Here is a 23,301-nt window from a genome sequence, read left to right as displayed (position 1 = left end):
TCTCAGCTCCCAAAGTAAGTACCCATTCAGGCTAGTATTGTGGCAAAATGCTCAACATGTCAATAAGTTTCTCTATAATTTCTCTTCACACATTTTCTTTTCAAATGTATATAATCTAAGGAGTAGTTCTGATCTACCTATGTCAGAATTACATGGGAAGGTAGTTCACTATGCAGATTCCTGGGTACCACCCAGAGCTGCTGAGCTAGGATCTCGAGGGGATGGGAATATAAAATAGTGCAGCCATTTTGGAAAATAGGTTAGCATTTTCTGAAAAACTTAAAAATAAAACTACCATATGATCTAGCAACTCCACTGTCAGATACCCAATAAAAATGAAAACACATGTCTGCACAAAGATTTGACTGCGAATATTTATGGCAGCATTATTTATAATAGCCCAAAATGGAAACAACGTAAATGTTAATCAACTGGTGAATGGATCGACAAAATGGGGTATACCCATACAATGGAATATGATTCAGCAATTAAAAGGAACAACCCACTGATACATGCCATGACATGGATGAACCTCAAAAATACACCTGGTGAAAAAAGCCAGGCTTGGCATGGCGGCTCATGTCTATAATCCCAGGACTTTGAGAGGCTGAGGTGGGAGGATTGCTTGAGCTCAGGAGTTTAAGACCAGCCTGGGCAACATAATGAGACATCTCTACAAAAAAAAAAAATTTTTTTTAATTAGCCGAATGTGATGGTGTGCACCTGTAGTCCCAGCTCCTTGGGAGGCTGAGGTGGAAGGATCAATTTACCTAGGGAGATCAAGGCTGCAGTGAGCCATAATCATGCCACTGCACTCCAGCCTGGGTGACAAAGAGAGACCCTGTCTTTAAAAAAAAAAAAAAAAGACCACAAAAGACCACATATTGTATGATTCCCTTGATATAAAAGGTCCGAAAGGCAAATCTACAGAAATAGGAAGTGGATTAATGTTCCCTGGGGCAAGGGGTGAAAAAGGGCATAAGAAATCTTGTTAGGAAAACTAAAAATGTTCTACAACTAATTTATGATGATGGTCATGCAACTTAGTAAATGTATCAATATCACTGAATTTTGCATCTAAATTGGGTTTATTATATGATATGTAAAACACGCCACAATCAAGTTGTCAGAAAAAAAAATTCTAGACAGGATGCAGCCCTGGACTGTATACTTTAACAAGCCCCTACGTGCTTCTTATCCACTCCAAAATTTGAGAACCACTTGTAACTTACTAAAGTTCAAAACCCCACAAGGGTTTTATGATAACCCTAGATTTGGGGAGACCAAGAGAAGAGATCAAATTTCTGTGCAGTTAATTAGAATATGTAAAAACTAAATTAATTTTCTAAAACATCATTAAAGCCTGCTGTGAATTAACTGCAGGTAATTTGTTTTTCTGTGCTAAGTTTGGATGGAGATACTCACATCAGTGTTTTCAACATGCATTGTGCAGTTGGAAGAGGCAGTGTTCAATTAAATATAGAGTACTTAGTGTGTGAAAAAATCATCCGTGTAATTTCACAGAAACTTTCTTTTTTAAAAAACAATACCGCCACCTGAGGTACTGAATGTATTTTCTTAGGTGTCTGAATTTGATTATTGCCAATTAAAGGTGTCAATTTATTCCCTACTGCCTCTTGTCTTCCTACAGAAACGGGGGGAAAGTGGTTTATTGATTTTCATGAGTATTTGAAATCTGTAATTTTCTTTCCTCTTTTTTTTTTTTTTTTTTTTGACACAAGGTCTCACTCTGTTGCCCAGGCTAGAGTGCAGTGGTGCAGGTGCAGTCTTGGCTAACTGCAGCCTCAGCTTCCTGGACTCAAGTGATCTTCCCACCTCAGCCAGCCTCCCAAGTAGCTGGGACTACAGGTGCACACCACCAAACCCAGCTAATCTTTGTATTTTTTGTAGAGATGGGGTTTTGCCATGCTGTTCAGGCTGGTCTTCAACTCCTGGACTCATGCCATCTATCCACCTAAGCCCCCCAAAATGCTGGGATTGTAGGCGTGCACCACCATGCCCTGCTAAATCTGTAATTTTCTAATTCTTTGTCAGTACTCGATATTACACAGCTGCTTATCTGAAATATAGATGTAGACAAGTCCGTACTCCTATGTGTACCTGATTCAGATGGTTTGACTTGTAATTGAAAGTACAGAAAGAAATGTCCTAGGATTCCCAAATACTTTTTAAATAGAACACTGAATTGCACATCATAGAAAACTGCCAGCAAAAACCATTGCACATCTGTTTGTGAATGTGTTTTGGTGGGCACAATGAGGGCAGGCAAGAAGAGGGAGAAAGGATTGTCATGTCATCAGGGCAGACTAGGATTTGAATTTGCAGCTTGGTGCAAGTCATATTTTACATAATTATACGCTTGCATGGCTGGAGGGGCCACCAGGTAGTAAATAACTTTGCAGTGAGGGAAGGAAGGTCCAGGGTGCCCAGTAGCCAGGCCTTGGGCAAAGGACAAAGGACAAAGGGCATGTGCTAACAGAAAGCAACAGGTGTTTGTAGAATGCCACTGTGGGCCAGGTGCTTTTTCATCATAACACAGTGAATCCTCACAATAGTCTTTTCAGGTATTTGCAGGTGTCGTAACTAAGCCTCAGAGAGGTTGAGAAACCTGCACGTGATTACACAGCTTGTGAAGATGCATAATCAGGATGTGAAGTCAGATATTTTAAATTCCAAAATTTGTGCTCTTTCATTGTGCCTTCCATTTCTTTCTATTTATATGGTTCTTCCCAGTGTAAAAATGTTCACTTATGTACATCGTCTCATTTGATCCTCACACAACAGCCACAGGATACATATTTTTATCCCCACTTTACAGATCAGGAAACTGAGGCCCTGGAGATTTGAAAGAAAAATGAAGTGACTTCAACATCAAATCATTTGCCCAACATCACGCGAGTAGTACAATGGTTTTGAAAGTATGGCTTCTGGGTCAGCAGCATCAGCATCACCAGGAAAATTGTTAGAAAGTCCTGGGCTCCAACCCAGGCCTACTGATTAGAAACTCTGGAGACCATAGAGCCTAGCAATCTCTAGTTTAACAAGCCCTATAAATGATTCTGATTCACATTAAGTTTGAGAACCAGTAGCAAAACTATGACTTGTGGAATCCTGGTTCAATGCTAACCCTATTGTACTTTCTTGAATCTGATCCACTAAGGAAGTATTCATTTTTTGCACACTCACATTCTTCTTCTTGTGTAATACTATTACCTGTTTTGGAGTACAACTGAATGATTTTTTCATGTATAAGGACTAATTGTATATCTCTGATGTGAGTCATTTGTTTCAGATTTTTAAATTGATCTCTTTCTTCTCTGCTTTCTGCATTCTTCTCCCTCCCCCCTCTCTTGTGACAAGCCATACTGCTAAATATCAGAATAGTAGGTGATTACGTGGAGTTTGGGGAGGTGGTAGGAAGTGCCAGAAACTGTAAATGATACATCTTGATCCATAATGACACCGGCTTTTTCTCTCTGTCTGGACCAAAGACTATGCAGCTGCAGACATGTTTTTGTTTTGACTCAATAATATTGGCCTGTACAGAGTTTGTGTATTTTATTTCTCCCTATTTGAATTATTGTCAGCATTTCAAAATCAGCTTTCTCACTGTGACTCTGATTCAGTGTTTCATTTTCTGGAAGGCAAAATTGGAGTATCTGGTAACTCTAAAGTGAGAAAAGACAAGGCAACGACGGGTTGTAACCGGCAGCTGCTCCCTTTAGAAGGAGCTTGTGCTCTCCAGTTTGTCATAGTCCCCGCTAATCCCTGTTGCATCTCTGAATCTAATGCTGAATAGTACTTGCCCTTTATTTTAGCATTTGCACTATTACTTATCTTATTGTGAAGAAAAAAGTGAATTTATGAGCCTGTGGCTCTTTAAAGTGCTGAACCAAAAGCCAGACTATTTTTAAAGAAAATAAGAGCCTGGCCGCGCGTGGTGGCTCACGCCTGTAATCCCAGCATTTTGGGAGGCTGAGGCGGGCGTAGTGCCTGAGGTCAGGAGTTCGAGACCAGTCTAGACAGAGTGATAAAACTCTGTCTCTACTAAAAATACAAAAAAAAAAAAATTAGCTGGGCATGGTGGCGTGCACCTGTAATCCCAGCTACTCAGGAGGCTGACGCAGGAGAATTGCTTGAACCAGGGAGGTGGAGGTTGCAGTGAGCCGAGATCACGCCATTGCACCACTCCAGCCTGGGTGACAGAGCAAGACTCCATCTCAAAAAAAAAAAAAAAAAAAAAGCCGATTCCTTGGTAGAAATGAAAAACTGATCTTATTTGCTTAACACAGAAAGAGTAGCCCATTTTATATACCTGTCTGGCCCCTGTGAGCATTTGAATTAGTGAGCCTTGTCTTTCTATCTGGCAGGCAATCAGCTACACTATGCGGAATTGCGTCTTCCTGCTAGACTGGTCCCAGCATGACTGGTACAAACCTAACAGAAGCCATCACATACCTGTTGGTTTTCTCTGTAGCTTCTCATTTGTGTATTTTCCTCTGGGCGATGCTGCCAGGGGCCTTGCCAATAACCTCCATTATGTGGAATTCTCTTTTCAGGTGGTAATTATGGAAGTCCAAGGCCTCAAATCTTTGGCTCCAAATCGCATCGTATATTGCACAATGGAGGTGGAAGGAGGAGAGAAACTACAGACTGATCAGGCCGAGGCTTCTAAACCAACGTAAGTTATGTTTCTCCAGGGTCCATCTTATAGAGGGCTCCTGCCATTAGTTCCATTTTGGCCAACTCCAAGGTAAAGATCTGGTTTCCCCAGAAGATATGAGAAGAAATAAACCTGTTTATTTTTCAAACAAGATGACTTGCCTACATTTTTATTTGGCAGCCACAGCAAAGATTCTAGTTCCTTCAAAGCAGAGAACTGAAGAAAATTAAAGAAACAGTCTCCTTTCTAGTGGTTTTAAGTATTCACCCTCGAGAGATTAGTCACAACTTCCATTCATCAATATAATGTGCAGGAAAGTTTGATATAAGTTTACTTTTATTAAATTTTCTAAATATTTGGTTTTCAGTATAAGACATAAAAATGTTTTTATTTCCATATATTTTTGGGGAACAGGTGGTATTTGGTTATATTACTAAGTTCTTTAGTGGTGATTTGGGAGATCTTGGTGTCATCACCTGAGCAGTATATACTGAACACAATTTGTAGTCTGTTATCCCTTACCCTCTTCCCACTCTTTCCCCTGAGTCCCCAAAGTCCATTGTATCATTCTTATTCCTTTGAATCCCTATAGCTTTGGTCCCACTTATTAGTGAGAACATATGATATTTGGGTTTTTGTCTAATTTTTTCTTCTATATCATAGTTCTGAATGTATTAGCAAGGTAGTATGTTACATAATACATTAATTCATTGGGTCAATACAATTTAGTCAAATGTGTGTGTACAAGGTATTATTGTATGGTGGAAAGGAAAGTAGTCACTGCTGTAGCCCTCCACAGCTCACAGTTTCATGGGGCCATCAGAAAAGTAATGGCACAAATATATAATTATAAATAGTTATAAATGCTGACAAAGAATGCTTTGAGAGGAGATAGCAGGAGGCACCTGAACCAGTTTGTGAGGACAGATGCAAAATAGGCCTTCCTTAGGACATATGAGGCATTTGAACTAATATTATTAAAGTTGAGCAATGGGAGTGGGGATGGGTGGAGAGCATTCTAGGCAGAGTAAACAGCTTGTGCAAAGGTCCTGTGGTTAGCAAAGGCCCTGGGCAAGGAGAAATTCAAAGGAGGCCAGCAGGGCTGCAGTTTGGAGAATAAGGGGTGGATAAGCTGCCAGAGAGGCAGGCAGGGCCATACCATGAGGAAGTTGTTAAGCCTTGGTGAGGAAAGTATGGATTGGAGATGTATTTTGAAAAGATGACTCTCGCTGCAGTGGATGGGGAGTGGGTGGGCAGGGTTGTGCAGGAGGTCAGTTAGGGTACTGTTTCAGCGGTCCACAGGAGCAATAATGGGTTCATTCATTAGGGTCAGTAGACTCTCAGGCCTCAAAGATTCTTGAGAGATCATTGCTCCCTTCCCTCCCTACCCACTACTTTTCTCTCCCTTCCTTTTCTATCTCAGTTAAGCCCATCTAGACTAATGAGCATCTTTTTGTGTTGTGTTAATTCATAAGAGAGTCATCAAAAGAGAAACCCTGAACAGCAGCTCACTGCCTCTCCTCCCCCAGAGCATTATGAGCTGTTTGGCAGAACATGAATAATTTGCCAGGATGTTCAAACAAAATAGTTCAAAGAAAGCACGGAATGTTTCCTGGACTAGAGAAAATCTCAGGGCATTGTATACCTTCAAGTGGCTCTTTGCATGAATAGGCAAAAGCCTCAGATGCTTAGAAGCTGGGAGAAATTAATGAGTGTGTACAAGAGGAAATGGAAAGCAGTGCACCTTGTCACACGTCACCCTTCCTCCCTTTTTTTACAACCGAGTTTCAAACTGACAATGAATGTGGTTTCTTTTTTACTGCCATTGATGAAATCCCAGTTATTCCTCAAATAGTCTGATCATTTTCCATGCTCTTATGTTATACTGCACTATTTGTGCTTTTTTAAAATGGGTGATACATGGGGGAAGAACAACCTATTTGGTGTTTCTGCCAACCTTTTAAGATGCTGGGCCCAATATGGCGTTATAAGATTGAGAAGGAGGAAGAAAGTTCTGATTTTTCTAACAGACTGTTGTTTCATATGAGCTATTATAATTCAAAACATAGTTTGTAACATTCGATCAGATGCAACGGTTTCAGTTACCAGGGTAAATCATGAGTTGATTTTCCTCTGTTTGTAAATGGTTAAAACAGAATTTCAGATTACAAATAATTACAGAATGATTGGGTCTACCTGCATGAAATATTCATGTTTCATACACATACTTACTCATAACTATACATGTGGCTTATGATGTCTATGTACAGAAACAGCTCACATTGAAACATTTTGCTTTTCCAGTAAGAAGTATACATTTTTGATTCCTCTTCAGTCAGTAGGTTGGTTGATTTGTAATACCTTAAGGATTCAGGTTTCATGACCAGGGTCAAGTGAAATCAGTCAGTGGTAGCTACCTGAAGTGCTGTATTGAGAAGGGTTCGAGGCCAAATCCATACTCAGAGGAAAATAGTGCCAAGGTCAACTTGTAACATCTGCCGTGGAAGAGGAAGGGGTACAAGTGCCCTGTATTTGCCATTTCTATAGTATCCCAAAGGGATATACGTGGAGCTTGAAATATACAACACTCTTGTGTCTTCCTCTCTTCCTTTATCCTTTACATGTAGACTCTCCTATATCCTTTACTTATTTTCCTTCTAAATCCACAATTCTGTACTCAATACTCTTTTTAACCATTTTTCTTTGTCACAGTTCACTTCTAGTAGTTTTTCTCTACCTCCAAGTGGTTTTGTTTTGTTTTGAGGTTTGGGTTTTGTTTTGTTTTGTTTTGTTTTGTCTTTTGAGATAGGGTCTTACTCTGTCACCTAGGCTGGAGTACAGTGGTGCAATCACAGCTCACTGCAGCCTTGGCCAACCTGGGCTCAGGTGATCCTCCCACCTCAGTCTCCTGAGTAGCTGGGACTACAGGCATACACTACCACGCCCAGCTAATTTTTGTATATTTTTGTAGAGATGGGGTTTCACCATGTTGCTGAGGCTGGTCTCGAACTCTTGGGCTCAAGTGACCTGCCCCCGCCTCATCCTCCCAAAGTACTAGGATTCAGGCGTGGGCCACTGCACCTGGCTTACCTCCAGTTTTATCTGGTAGCATGAACGAGCCTGTTTGTGCAGTTCCATTTTCTTCCTGCCTCCCTAGTTTTAACTTACTCAGAAGCCTCTTCATCATCTCTTTTCTTTGAAGCTTTATTTCTTCTCCTTTTCTCCACCCCTCCCACTTACACTTTCTCCTATTACTAATCTCCAACTGTCATCTCTGCTACTTGATTTTTATTATTCCAGAAATTTTCCTTTCAGGGATTATCTTTAATTTGTCCTAATAACTCCACTTCATCCTCTGACAAGCTTAGCCCTTTTCCTGCCCTATTCATCTTCTGAATCTTGCCTTTGACTATTTTTACAGCCAGCTGGTGCCCATGCTTTATTTATATATTCTAAAACCAAAACTCCATTCAAGCATGTTTTGTTTATTACTCAAATTCCCTGGTTGCTGCTACCAAGTACTACACCCCATAACTGGAACCCTAACATTGTGCCATAGCACATGTCTACAAGGAATTTGGCTGTTGTCTTTTTTTTTTTTTTCAAGTATAGCCAAAAATTTAGGAGTACATAACATAACCCAATTTGTCTAAGAGTATGTTATTTGGAATCCTCATGTATTGAATTGACATTACACATCCTTCACCTCCTTTTATCAGTGCCATCACTTCACTTATGGCCAGGACCCTGCTCAGCATCGTCATATTGGATCAGTTGTATAATATAATAACACTGTGTTCATTAGTTAAATATATTAATACTTTGTGGTTGGAAAAAATGGTGTGTGTGGTGAAGGCGGGGTAGCCTCTTATACTCTCAGCTAAATTGTGGCTCATACTTACCCTTCAGTTGATCAATCTGTTTGCTACCTGTGGGTTGTTTTCAAGCAGACTATATCCTCTCATTTCTGTTGTCCTCCTCTCCTGCGTTTTTAACATAGAAAGCCAGGAGAATATACGATCAAGTTTTCATGAGATGTATTTATTTTACAATATTGTCTCCATTTGCAATAGGTTGTTTTTGCTTCTGATGGGAAACCAATGGGGATACTTAGGCAGAAGTGCTTGAAATCCTGCCATTAGATCAGCAGCCCCAGGAAGGCAAGGAGATGGAGAAGGAAATGCTTTGGGGATTCCAAAGCATTTGGAATAATTTTCCCACTTTCTTTGAAATAGAGCAGAGGGCTGTTCTTGCTCTAAGGTGATATATTTCAAAGGGAGGCACTCTTACCTTTACTAAGAACAGAGATTATGTTAAGTAATACCAGAACATGGCATTGAGTGAGATGAAATTATGTGAAAAAGAAGGCACTCCTTTACCATTTATTTTTCAATTCTTCTGATCAGGTCAAGGAGAACGTTTTAATTCGATGCTAGTAGGTCATTAACACCTCCACAGGTCTCAGTCTCAGAGCCTTCTGCAGGCAACAGCATCCAGTTAAGATTTCATAGCCTTGTTTAGATCCCATTATGCTTACCTTCCATTCATGGCTGGTGGTGCTGTTTTGTCTTTTGTAGCAATGACATAAGATTTCCTTTTTAAAGAAATACATTAACATTTAAAAAGTGAATCAATTTAAATATATTAAGTAAATAATAGCACAGGTGGTACCTGGATACAATGAAAAGTAATCATGAAAGTATCTTGTGTTGGTATATGGAAATGGCAGAGATTGGGAAGATGGTAGGCAAATTAAGTTAATTTGAAAAAAAATTGATGTAAAGAAACCTGACATATTTCCTGAGTAGAAAATATATTCCAAAATTATATTTATTGGTAGTTTTGTACAATGTAAGTTGTCCTCTGTAATAACCATGCCCCAAGGATTAAATACTGGAACACTTAAATAATTTTGCTGAAAAGAAAGGAAATTTGAATTAGCAACCCAGTATTGTGCTAATGTATCTGAAATTATATTCTACTGAATTGAAACCAAAGATGCCACTTGGCATTTGATTATTTAACAAGTTCATTACTCCCTGACAGGCCATGGGCTTCGTGACATATGAATTTCATTATTGCCAGGGATTAGAAAACACAACCAAACTTGGAAAATTGGTATTTTCCAAGGGAATGAGAAAATAAAATGCCCTAACTGGGATCTTGCCATGGCCCTAGGGTTCTTCAATGACATCTCATCTGATGAGACAAACAAAAGACAAAACCAAAATACAACAACTTCCTGTAACATTTTTCTTCTGTGAAATATATTACTCATCCTAATGGTAGAGTGTAGAATGGGCCAGGCTTATTATACCCAAATTATTCATAGAAATGGAGTTCTATTAAATTGTTCCCACATTAAGTCAGTTACAAAGTCAGAAAAGGAAGTTGTTCCCTCCAGTTGCTTGCCTCATGTATTATCTTCTTAATGGTGCTTCCTTTTTCAATTTAAGCAAAATGTTTTCTATGTACTGGGCCTTGGAATGGTTTAAATCAAGGCAGAATGTCTTTCCTGAATGGCTTCTTTGATATTCAAATGTGATACGATGATATGAAAGGGTAGATACTTGCATTCCTTCAGCAAGTGTACACAGGATGCTTTCCTTATGTCCAACCAGTGCTGGGGCTACAGCTGTGAATAACATATCTCAAACCTTGGCCTGTGGATCAAACATTCAAGTAAGGGACATAGGCAATAAACAAATGAACAAATGAATATATAAGGGTAACAACAGATTATAATTTGTGTTCTGAAAGAAATGAGCAGGCTGCTGTGATAGAAAGTAGTGGGGGCATAGGGAAGAGGAAACAGCGAGTGCAAGGCTTCGAGGTAGGGAGGGGCTTGATGTGTCCTGGACCAGAAAGGGGAACAATGTGCCTAGAGATTAGTCATTGAGGGAGAGTGTTTACAGGGAGAGTGCAGAGAGCAGGGCAGGGCCGACAACTTACGGGTCTTAGGGGCCACGCAAAGGGTTTAAACTTTATTCCAAGACCCTGGAGAAGCTATTGGCAGAGTTTAAGCCAGGGAAAATATGGTTGTATTTCCATCTTGAAACCTGAAATATCTTTAAGGAGTAAACTTGGAACCATATATTGGTAAACTAGTATTTATTGAGCACATACTATTTGCCAGGCTTTAGTGTTAGAGTGGGGGATAACACAGATACGACCTTTGAAGTTGTGCACCCATGGAGGAGAGTTGATTGGAAAAATCTGAGTGCCTGGGCATGGTCTATATTCCGGGAGCCTCTGTAGCTTTTGAGAACTGCAAAGGCCACTGAATGGGAAAGGGAATGAGGCTTCCTGAGAATCAGCTCCTTTCCTGTCTTGACACTCCATGCTCAAGTTCACAGTCCAGGAGATATTTACGTAGAGACATTATGTAGCGAGAACGTGGAGCTTGGATACTATTTCTTCTGTTTTTTCCTTCCAGAAAAAGGTTTAATTTCTTTCTAAGTTAATTAAATCATAAATGGTAAAAGTCGACACTGACCCAGAAATTAAATTTTGCTAGGCTCCCAGAAGATACGTAGGTTGGGAGGAAGTAAAATTATAATCACAGTTTGGGATGCTCAGACACTGTCCTGCCTCTCAGACCAGAATGCTTGGTCCAGAATTCCCAATGTTTATTTAAGACCAGTTTGTGTGTGTTTGTGAGCTGGAGGGTGAAGGTGGGCAGACTGCTAGGACAACAGACAGTAGGATAGACAGTGGGAAGGAATCAAGGTGCTAGGGAACAAGTTTCAGAGAGAGAGCTCCTAGTTCTGCTCCCAGCTCCATCATAAATTTGCCAACCTGTGTTATGTAAGCCACCAAGCTTTCCAACTTCTCCAAGTCCTGAAAAGTGGAATCCAAGGTCCCTTCTACCTCAACAATTCTATAATTGTTTCATCCAACTAACTGGTCCAGAGAAGAACCATAATGGCAGAACTTAAGACAGAGGTTTCAGGAATTGCAACTGACTCTGAGTTGGTGAAATTTCTGAAATTAGTTGCAGTTTCAGAATGGGATGATCAAGTAGCGCCTGGAGTTTGTCAGTTAGACGTTGATATTCCATCTAAACGTGAAAAATCTATAAAAGTTCTGATTTCATGAGTAGTCTTATCTTGTGTAGCTATGAAACAAGGCTGTACTCTTTTTTAAAAAACCCTTAAGGACTAAGTGACTGTAGGTCATTTCCTTTCTGATTCAGCTTCTCTATTACCTTGCCAGAGAAGATTACTTGCCACTTATATCTGGAGTAAATCTAAGAACTGGACTGTTTTTCTATCACTGTTCAGTAGAAATCAAATTTAATACATTTCTCTCCAAATGTGAAAAGCCACTGTATTTTTTATTTAGTGATCAGGGAGAACATAGGAAAGAATGTCATAGAGTTATTTCCCTGTAATGATAGAATGAGGGGGAAATTCTAAATCCTCACTAATAAGAAAATAACAGATACTTGATTTAGATTCATCAGTGTTCACAAGCAGTATGGTGTCATGGACAAGAGTACAAAATTGAGAGCCAGAGCACTGGGTTCCTATTTCCGCTGTGTGACTGGGCAGGCTGCTTAACTCTTTGTGCCTCCATTTCCATCTTCTTATGAAAATTAATTGCCATATATAAAATATATATATATATATATATATATATATAATGCTTAAAACAATGCTTGGGCAGATAGTAGTCCTATTGACTATTGTAATCATGGCTTTATTCTTGTTTAGATGGACGAAGGGGACATGGGGGAAAACAAGGTGGCCTGAGTCTAAAACAGTAATCATTAACATTGATTCAGTATTTTCTATGGACCAGGTGCCATGCTAGGTATTTCACAGTCATCATTTTATTTAATGCCCTACCATAACCTATGAGATAGGTACTATTGTTATTCTCATTTTACTAATGAAAATATTGAAATACAGAGAGGTGAAGTTATTTAGTCAAGTTGCAGATACAATAGCTAAGCCAAAAGCCAAACCCAAAGCCTGTACTTTTCATCCATTCTGCCACCCTACCTTTCTAAAAGAAATTAGATCTCTAAAACAGAGTAACTTAATTAGCATTGAATATTCAACAAAACTATCTAAAAGTGTGCATTTCCTTTCCATAAATTCAGTTGTTTTGTGGATTAAAACCCAGCCTATATTTAAAGGGAGATGAATGTGCTGGCGCGCACACCAGCACAGGTGTTCCACATTAGTGTACATACTCAGCAGGCATAATTCGACCCACATACATCAGCACTGTGAGGTGTAACACATGTGAGTCTAAAAAGAGGATCTCTGCCCTTGAGGCATTTACACAATCCCAGGAGAGACACTAATGATAATGATCATCATCCTCAAGGGAATCATTATCAATAACAACTGCCCCTACCATTTATTGAAATCTAAGTACCAGGCACTGAACTAGCTGGAACCATATGGCTAAGAGTCAGACGGAGCTGGCTTTAAATCACAGTTTCACCGTTCACCAGCTGGGTAACCTTGACCAAGTAGCTTCTCCCCATTAAGCCTCAGTTTCCCTAAATTTGAAAGAGAGACAAGACACAACTGCCCCATCGGGTTGTTGTTGAAAATCAATCTGATCTATGTTAAGGGCTGAGTTCAATGACCAGCATATTGTAACATCTCAGGAAATAGTATTAATAGCCTAAAACTCACTATAATGTCACTGAACTCCACATGGTACTGTTAAGAAATAGAAGGAAAAAAGAGAAGCTCAGAGAAATTAGGAAGCCTGCCCCCAAATCCTACAACTCCACACACCCAGGCTCCAAACACCTGGAAATCAATTGGCCAAGGGTGCCAAAGTAGAAGGGAGTACCATTGCCAAAATGCTTTCCAGAGCCAGAGGACATATTCTGAGGGTGGACTGCCTTCGATTTGATGATAAAAGAACTAGTTCTCAAAGGCAAGAGGAATCCAAAAGGCAGCATCCTCCATGAGTCCTCTTCCAGAGGCACAGCCCTCTACAGCCTGGGTCTCCACAAGCCTGTTGTTTTGGCTTCTTTCTGGATCAGGGCCATTGTTCAAGAGGCTAGAGTGCAGCTAAGATAATACTTTCTATGTGTTTGTCAGTTACTTATTTGTCTTCCAGCAGTGCCCCTGTGCTGTGATATGGAACTCACTTCACTATAAGGGTGCAGATGGATGTGGGCCCTCGGGGAGGACACAGCGTCTTGGCATGATGCCAATTGTCAGGGGGTTTGGAAATTTCTAGAGCTCTGGTGTTTAAACTCTGGAGTCCTTCAGAGTCACCTGGGTTCCTTGGTAAGGATTCAAAAGCTCTCATGCCAGCCCGTAGCTGCCAGTTTAAATGGTTTGGGATGAGGCAGCTATTTCAGGCAGTCTTTAACAGCTGCAGTCTGGGTGGAAACATTTCAGTGATTATATGAAAAATAAAGGTTCAGCATGGGCATAAGAGCAAAAGCTTTGGGGTGATACAACCCCTAGTTTGAATCTCACCTGTGCCACTGTCATTGTTATGGTAGGTGAGCTACTAAATCCTTCTGAACCTCAGTTTCTTCACTTACAAAATAATACTGATGATACCTACACTATAGGCTGCTTAATAACATTTCAAATTTAACATATGCAAAGAACTTGGCACAAATGTAAGAGATGTTATTCTTATTTTAATCATTATTGCTGTCAGTGGACCCAGGGTAAAAAAGGAAAACAGCACAGACCATCAAAGTCAGTTGGTGTGAACTAAAGAAGCTAAAGACGCTTTATCTCTCAGATGCCTTTTTTAGTTTCCTTTGGAATGTGTTCATTTATATGTAGATCCCTTACTTGTACTTCAAAAAATCTATATAGCAGGCTAGTTTTCTTATAATGCTTACATGTAAAGATGATTAATAAATGTTGGTTGATTCAGAGCTAAACCTTAGCAGCAAGTGGTAAAGGGTTACGGAAAAGCTGAGAAGGGGCCCAATGTGATGGGCTTGAAAACCTCTTCAGAGTACTGATGACCATAAAGATAATTATAGTGCAGGTCTCTCCATCTAGATGAGGCTCCATACCTAAAAGAACAGAAGATGGCTGCAAAATATCTGGGGAGGGAAAAAAACCAAAAAAACAAAAAAACAGAGAAAGCCCGAAAAGTAAAATGAACCCATTGTATGAGTGCTTGACACCAAATCACTGTCACTTACTAAGTAATGAATAAAATACATACACACACATAAAAATATACACACCAAGGAATTGCTAGGTCCAACACAAGTAAATCTCTGTAAATTTGACTTTTAGCAAGTAGCACACTATACAATCTAATAATGACAGGGTGTTGTTTTTTGGATGTTCTTCTTCTGTAAATTTACTAGAGAGGGAAGGAATGAAAAGTCTTGTCTCCCATGACTTTATACATGCAGTAGTACAATAGAGTTGCAGGATCAATCATTGAGGACTATTAGAGGCAGAAGGCTCTGGGTGTGATGTCCCAGTTCTGCCCTGCCATGTGATGTCACCTTGTTTTTCTCCCTGCTGTGTCAAATCACTCAACCTATTTCTACCCCAAGAGCAGAATTAGGTGATTTTCTGTTGAGCCAAATGTAGCAGGACTTGGAACCTAGAAAATGTTTCTCTCTTTTTCACCTTCCTGCTTTAAACAGACCTCAAATGAAATGAATCTCAAAAACAGCCTGGTCTCTAGAAATAGCAGCCTCTAGAAGAACTCAGTGTGTAATTTTTGTCATTTGTAATCAGAACCAAGCATCCCATGCAGATCTCACAAATACTTACAAATCAGGGGGAGAATCAAATCACAGAGAGAAGCGCATAAGATGCTATTATTGGCCGGACTCCTAGGTTCATTCGGTCAGCCCTTCCTTCATCTCACTTATCTGGGTGGCTGCTGTGTGCTATAAACACTGTGCCTTTGAGGCACTGGGGCTACAACAGGGAACAAAAGCAGAAATGTAGCTGTTATGGCACCCACAATCTAACGGCACAAACAATAGACAAGGCACATTTAAGTCATTGGGTAGAGATACCTTCAAGTTTGGCTTTGGCCTTATTATTCAGTTAAAATATCTTATATACCTTTGGCTTCAACTTGCCTTTAGGAGACCAAATAGTCAAGTGTTATTTCAAAGTCATTTCTGAAATTTCTGGACTTGCGCATGCTCAGTGATCTTGGAAACACATAGATAATCATCATACCCAATCAATGTGACAATGTCTGTAATACAAGCAAGGCATATCATTCTGACTTATTGTTAAAATCTGAATATTCATTTTTAAAATAGGTGAGCATTCCAAATGCACGTTGGAGTAAAAAATCTTCATATGTGCTCTATATGTTGAATTCTATTAGTGGAACTACAAAAATATGTACAAATATGTATTAACATGTTAACATGTAAAAATTGTTCATTAAAACTATTTTATATGAATAAACAAATGACTAAGAAGATAAATAGTACAACAGTACAACTCGATATCTTTAAGAAGAACATTATATCACTTTAGAGCCAAGAAATCTTCAAAAAAATTAAATAATGATGCAAAGCAGAAAAGTAAAGATGAGGCTATATCATAATGGTAATTTCTCTAGACCTGTCTGAGGCACTAGCATTCATCATATTAAATGAAATAAGATAAGGCTTACCTTAATTCTTTCCTATCTGGAAGGAGAAAAACTTAACAACCCGCTGTCAATGTCGCTGTCAACGATTGGCCATACTGAAAGAGCTGGCCCCAAAATATTTCACTTCCCACTAACCTCAAGTCAAAGTAAATATCCATTTGCCATCTGTCCTAAATGTGTTGTATAGAGGCAGCAGGGGGAAGTAAAAAAAAAGTTTAAATTTTAGCTAATTAAGTTTTTAATAGCAACATTGTAATAATAACTAAAGTGTTAATTTCTATTGTTCTTGTACCCTCAGAAGTTTATTCAGTGGCCGGGCGCGGTGGCTCACGCCTGTAATCCCAGCACTTTGGGAGGCCAAGGCGGGCGGATCACGAGGTCAGGAGATCGAGACCATCCTGGCTAACACGGTGAAACCCCGTCTCTACTAAAAATACAAAAAATTAGCCGGGCGTGGTAGTGGGCGCCTGTAGACCTAGCTACTAGGGAGGCTGAGGCAGGAGAATGGCGTGAACCCGGGAAGTGGAGCTTGCAGTGAGCCGAGATCGCGCCACTGCACTCCAGCCTGGGCGACAAAGCAAGACTCCGTCTCAAAAAAAAAAAAAAAAAAAAGAAGTTTATTCAGTGACATCTATATTTGGCTTTGGCCAAATGTTCATTTTTAATCCTCAGCCCATTTAGCATTCAGCCAAAATGTGGGTTCAGGGCCCCTGCACCACTGCTGCGAAGCAAAGATGTAGGGTGGTGATTTGGTGGAGATTTACCAAGTTGGGGAGAAGCTGTTTTAATTAGAGGGGTCACAAAATATCCCCAAGAGGTGGCATTTGCACTTAAACCTAAGCAAGAGGGAACCAGTTATGTAAAGAGCATGGTAAGCAGAGAGAATTGCCAAGTCCTGAGACTCTACGGCAAGAAGGCACCTGTGAGGGGCAAGAAAAAGACCCGAGGGTGGAGCACAGGGAGAGGGAAGAGAGAAGACAGCAAGTCAGCAAGGCTGGCGGGGCCAGATCTCACAGGACCTGGAGGTCAAGGCAGGAGGCTTGGGTTTTATGTCCCAAAGTAACCTGGTTGGATTTATGTATTTAACAGATCAGTGTGGCTGCTATATGGAGAAGGACTGCATGAGGCATGAGCAGCAATGGGAGTGGGGACACCAGTTGGGAGGCTGTGGCTGTCATCATGTAAGACAGGGTGGTGGTCGATGATGGCAGAGGAAAGCAAGTGAGAGGGACAGGTTCAAGATACATTGGGACGTAGAGCCCAAACTCTCTCCTTTTCATTCCCATTGTCCGCTCTTTTTCCAAGGGTGGTACTATGCCCTCTGGAGGTTGCATTCTAGCAGCAGACAACACTTGGCTCTTCTCTCCGGAGTTTGCAATTGTTTATTACCACCAGATACTGCTCTGCACACACTGCTTGTCAATTTGTAAGTTGTACTGCTAGCGTCTCGGTGAATGACCTTGAGTGAGTTGAAGTCACCTGGCATCTCTCACAACCATGTGGGTAGTGGATGTACAGATGTGAACTGGGGCAGTGAGTTCTCAAGCTGGCCGTTTTATTCCCGTAAGGATTATTCTACAGCTGTACCAAATTTGTTCTTTTTCCACTTTAGCAGAGACGTGTCTTTTACAGAATGTTACATGCTGACATTAGGGTGACATTGACACCTAACCAAAAAAATTTAACGCATTCCCTTCCCTTTCTAGATTTCACTTCCTGCTTGGTTTATAAGTCAGATTGCACTGTGCTTGTGGTCGTGCTTGCTGCTGGGTAGGGAGGTATTATTAACAGGAAACTATTTTGAGAAATAACCTACAGTGAGTCCAGTCCCACTGAGCAAGTGAGCTGTTCTCTGTAGATAATGTCAGTGTTGGGTACTTGAAGTCTTTCATGAGGATAATGTTTAGTTACATGTAAATAAATCAGGCTTGACTCCAACTCTACAGTGGAATCTTGGACCCAGGACCCTTCCCAACAGATAAAACCGCTAAAAAGTCTGGAGGAAAAATGCATACTTTGTGCATACACTTCAAATAATATTTATTTGGTAACTATTTTGTATAAGGCAGTGTGGTTGGTCTTATTATTGGCTACATTTTTAAAATAATATTTTATGTTTTTCTGACCAAAAAGTTATAATCCTTGTTGCAGAAAATTGAGGGAAAGTATAAGGAAAAATTAAATATTACTCATGATTCCTATATCCAGCAATAATCACTGTATATGTTTTGGCATTGTTTTCCAGTTTTTCTGTATCTGTAGGTATGTCCACACCCATCCAGAGATATATGCATATGATAGGTAACCTCGTATGAAAATCTGTATACTCATATATGATTGTTCCTTTTGCATCAATTCCTAGGAAATGGTGTTATTAGTTCACAGCTAGTTATGTCTTGTATGTTGGTGAATAGGGTGACCAAATCATTCTAGTTTACCCAGGACTTTTCATTATTGGCATTGCCCCATCCTGGGGCAAACAGACAGTTGGTCACCTTGTTTTAGTGAATACATCACATCTGCTCAACCTCCATCATCCTATATACCGAGAGAAAGTGAATGGCTGAAGGTCACTTGCTATATTTGTTTTTGGGAGACCTCTGTCTCTTCAGCTTCTACCATTAGGAAGCTGTCTCTCTCTTGCAGCCTCAGAGAATTCATTGCAGCTTTTAAATATGAGCCTGGAATTAAGATATGGTTCAGCTGTTTGTATACAAACAGCAAGCAAATCATTGTGCTCAAATGAAGGTCACTGCCTGGTCTCACTGAGCAATCTCAATTTGCTCCATTTGTCTGGATACATAAAAAGCTGCACAATTAGAGTTATTATATAAACAGCAGAGTGATACTTCATGTAACTAAGCAAGCAGATTCCACTGTGGTGTTTGTACATGGAACTGAGGGCAATTAATGTCTTAGTTATATTTGTGTAGGATCTTGCGTGGAAGCATCAGGAGAAAACAAAGCCATGGATTAAAATATTCAGAGAAATGCACATGAAACAAACACAATCATTGTGGGAATTTTCCAGGTCTTTCACAAGGGCTAGTAGCAGTATAAGTCCTTCTGTAAATAGAGTGTTTTGTTAGTTTCTTCCTAATTTTTAAAAATCCATCCGTGATCAGGGCACCAAAGCCATATTGTACATGTTAAGTTTAAGTGACAATGGGTTTGCCAAGCAAGTATTAAAACCAAGGTTAATACAATTAGTTTTAATTACAGTAAACTCAGATTAACTACCAACTTCATTACCTACCACCTAAATTTTTCCAGGCTCTAGGAAAAAGTATTACATATAGAAAAAATAAGTGTGTGTGTATATTTGTGTGTGTGTGTGTGTATTATACAGATAAAGTTTTTAAAATATGCATTTATAATTTGAGGAAAGAAGTCTCTTTTCATTTCAGCTTTTATTGTCTCTTTTTAAAAGTAAACTAAAAAAAAAAAAAAAGATTTGACCCATATTTAAAATGGAAAATTTAGGCACTTGGGAAATAAGACGAGAAACCTACATAACCTTGAGGACACTCAAAATAGAAAGGCAGTTAATAGGACTTAATTCTAAACCTTGGTTGTCAGGGCGACTGAAACCACAAGTCTCTTAAAATTTACATCAAGCACCTTGTTAAAAAGTGGGAGTAAATCACACAAAACTCCAAGTCAGCATTATAACATGTTATTTGCACTGATTTTTTTATGCCCAAAGTACAAATCACAGGTACATACTTTCTCTGTTTGAAGTTAAACCAATCAAGGGACAAGTGATTATATTTTCTTCATAGGAATACTTACTTTAAAAAGAAACTGCAAGGTGGCTTACGGCTGTAATCCCAGCACTTTGGGAGGTCCAGGTGTGTGGGTCGCTTGAAGCCAGTTCAAAGACCAGCCTGGCCAACATGGTGAAACCCCATCTCTACCAAAAATAAAAAAATAAAAAAAAAAGCCGGGTGTGGTGGTGCATGCCTGCAATCCCAGCTACTCAGGAGGCTAAGGCACAAGAATGCAAGAATGGCTTGAAGCTGAGAAGTGGGAGTTGCAGTGAACAGAGATCTCACCACTGCACTCCAGCTTGGGTGATAGTGTGAGACTCTATTTCCAAAAAAAAATAAGAGAGGCTGGGGCAAAATACAGATTCGGATTCAAATATATTATCAATTCAACCAAATTAAAGACTGCAGTTTGATGTGGGTTTACTGTTTATGTGTTTTAACTGTCCAGATTCACTTTGCATTCTGATTTAGCCTGTTACCTGTTTCCTTATTCATTCAATACATGCTTACAAAAAAATACGTATTAGACACTGCTTTAGACAAAAGGGATACACCAACTAACAAGAGAGACACAGTCTCCACCCTCAGCAACCCTATATTCTAGTGGGTGGAGACAAAAAGTATGTAAACAAATGAAATAATTTAAGACACCAATGAATTCTAAGAAAAAATTTAACAGAGTAGTGTGATGGGAAATCACTGGTATGATGGGAAAAACTCCCTTGAGATTAGCTTCAAAGTACCTCCTTACAGAGGAGCTATTTGAGTTGACACTTCAGTGTCAAAGATCCACTCACCTGAAGATCAAGTGGAAGAACAGTCAAGGAAGAAAAAAAGCAAGTTTAAAGTCCCCAAGATGGGAAAAAGCTTGTAATATTCAAGGGACAGGAAAAAAACAAAAACAAAAAAAAAAAAAAAAACTGTACCAGAGTCTGTGAGCAAGAGGTAAAGTAAAAAGAGACATAGGCAAGGACCACATCATGGAGGCCTTGTAGGACACGAAAGGACTTTGATTTCCATTTTAACTATAACAGGAAGCCCTCAGAGAGTCTTATACAAAGAATGGCCATGGTGCTTGTTACTTTGTGGGAACTGGATTGCAGGGAAATGCAGGGGACTTAATAGCTTTGTAATATTCCAGTTCAAAGTTGAGTGATGGAGTCCCAGATGTTTAATTATCATTCTTTGGAAATTACATCTATGGGTGTACTGTTTAGCAATAAAAAGGATTGAAGTCCTCATACATGCTCCAACATTGATAAGCCTCCAAAAAATTATGCAGAGTAAAAGCCAGAGGCAAAAGACCACATATTATCTGATTCCATTTATAAGGAAAATGCAAATCTATGGAGGCAGAAAGTAGATTAGTGGTTGCCTAGGATTGTGGGTGGGAGTGTGGTTGACTACAAACAGACACAAAGGATCTTTTTGGGGTTGTTGGTTATATTCTAAAATTGGAGTACAGCAATAGTGGCACAATGCTATAAATTTACAAAAACAGTCATTGAATTATACACTTAAAACATGAATTTTATGATATGTAAATGATCTCTCACTAAAGCTTTTATTTAAAAAAATCATCAGGAGAGAAAATTTTATCCATGTTACATATGTTCTTTTCTTAAGAGAGTAGACATAAGGAGAGAAGTGGGGGGCCTATTGCAGTCCTCCAAGCAAGAGACAATGGGGGCTTAGGCTGGATTGACAGTGAAGACAAATAGATGTTTTACAGAATGATACAAAAAGGCTCATGGTTGGCCAGGCGCGGTGGTTCATGCCTGTAATCCCAGCACTTTGGGAGGCTGAGGCGGGTGAATCACGAGGTCAAGAGATCAAGACAATACTGACCAACATGGTGAAACCCCATTTCTACTAAAAATACGAAAATTGGCCAGGTGTGGTGGCGGGCACCTGTGGTCCCAGCTATTCGGGAGGCTGAGGCAGGGGAATCGCTTGAACCCAGGAGGCAGAGGTTGCAGTGAGCCAAGATTGCACTACTGCACTACAGCCTGGCGACAGAGCGAGACTCTGTCTCAAGAAAAAAAAAAAACAAAAAGGCTCATGGTTGAATGAAGAGAGAGAGAGAGTGTGTGTGTGTGTGTGTGTGTGTGTGTAAAGGAGTAGAAGCAGTAGGGGCAAAACAGGAATCAAGGATAGCATCTAGGTTTGGAGGTTGAGCAACCAGATAGTTGCAAAAGAGCAGGTTATTAATTTGTCACCCCACCTGGGAAGTCACTATCAGTACAAAGCATATTACTAGATTTTGCTGACATTCAAAAAAATTCATTAAATATAGAAAATTCAGTTATCTCTATAGAAGATCTCTGTAATTCTCTTGTACTTTTATAAGCTTTTTTTCTGAGCCCAGAAGAAAATGATTGCATGATGGCTAACATGTACAAAGAATTTCATCTCATCTGCATTCTGCCATATCTGTGTCAAGGCCCCCAGCCAGTGACTGCAGCTAAGGAAGTGTTCACTGTTGCAGTAATACAAACTGGTATAATGCCTTACTCCTCTGCACGTGTCAGGGAGTGTTTCTCTCCAATCTGGATATGCTTACGGGAGCAAGTCACACAGCAGAACGCCTTCCTACTTTGTTTCTTCCTAAACTGTGAATCTGAACAGAGGAGGAACACTCTACTTCACCCACGATAGAGAAGACCTAGGTACTTAGATATGATTACTATGAAAATTTCACCTGCTAAAATTTCCTTAGGGGAAGGGATGGATTGACTGATTTATGAACACATTGCTTACCATGAGGATCCTCAATTAGAATTTCACATGACAGTTTGAGGTTGAATATATTTGAGACCTCAAATATAATGGCTTTTTGAGGAAAGGGGAATCCTGTTTCTTCCCATTGGTTTTGGAAGCATCAGTAATGACACAATCCAGATGAGGGAGGGAGGGGAACAAAGGCAGACTCGAGCGAGCATGATGATCAAAACTAAATTACCAGAGCTTCACAGGTTAGGGTCTTCTGAATATATAGATTCTTAACAGCTTAGGAGGTGAGCATAAGTAATGTGGATATATATACTTTTTTTTAATTCTGTATTACCATATAATTTAAAAGAAAAGCATCAAATAATGGTCTGTTTTAAAGATTCTCAGATTATCCTGAAAGAATTAGTCTGTGTAGTTATTTCTATACTTACAACACCAATATAGTTGATGTCTCTTAAATCCCTACATTTGAAATTTCCGTTTTAGTAAACAGGCCATAAAGTAGGTCTTATTTGCTTTCTAACAAAG

At 39.7% G+C, this 23,301-nt stretch overlaps 1 protein-coding gene across 12 annotated transcripts in view; it reads left to right on the top strand.

The window, feature by feature from the left end:
- The window catches only part of CADPS (calcium dependent secretion activator), a 476,794-nt gene that overhangs the window by 223,143 nt on the left and 230,350 nt on the right, over window positions 1–23,301 (top strand). For all 12 annotated transcript variants that reach the window (XM_055383622.2, XM_019024533.4, XM_055383621.2 and 9 more), the window contains exon 6: window positions 4,581–4,702. In XM_055383622.2, the coding sequence (XP_055239597.1) occupies window positions 4,581–4,702 (122 nt within the window). The remainder of the gene's footprint in view (window positions 1–4,580; window positions 4,703–23,301) is intronic.

This window comes from Gorilla gorilla, chromosome 2 (assembly GCF_029281585.2).
Source record: "Gorilla gorilla gorilla isolate KB3781 chromosome 2, NHGRI_mGorGor1-v2.1_pri, whole genome shotgun sequence".
In the NCBI taxonomy this organism is placed as follows: Eukaryota; Metazoa; Chordata; class Mammalia; order Primates; family Hominidae; genus Gorilla; species Gorilla gorilla.
The sequence above is the reverse complement of the archived record's forward strand: the minus strand, read 5'-3'. Positions and strand labels throughout refer to the sequence as shown.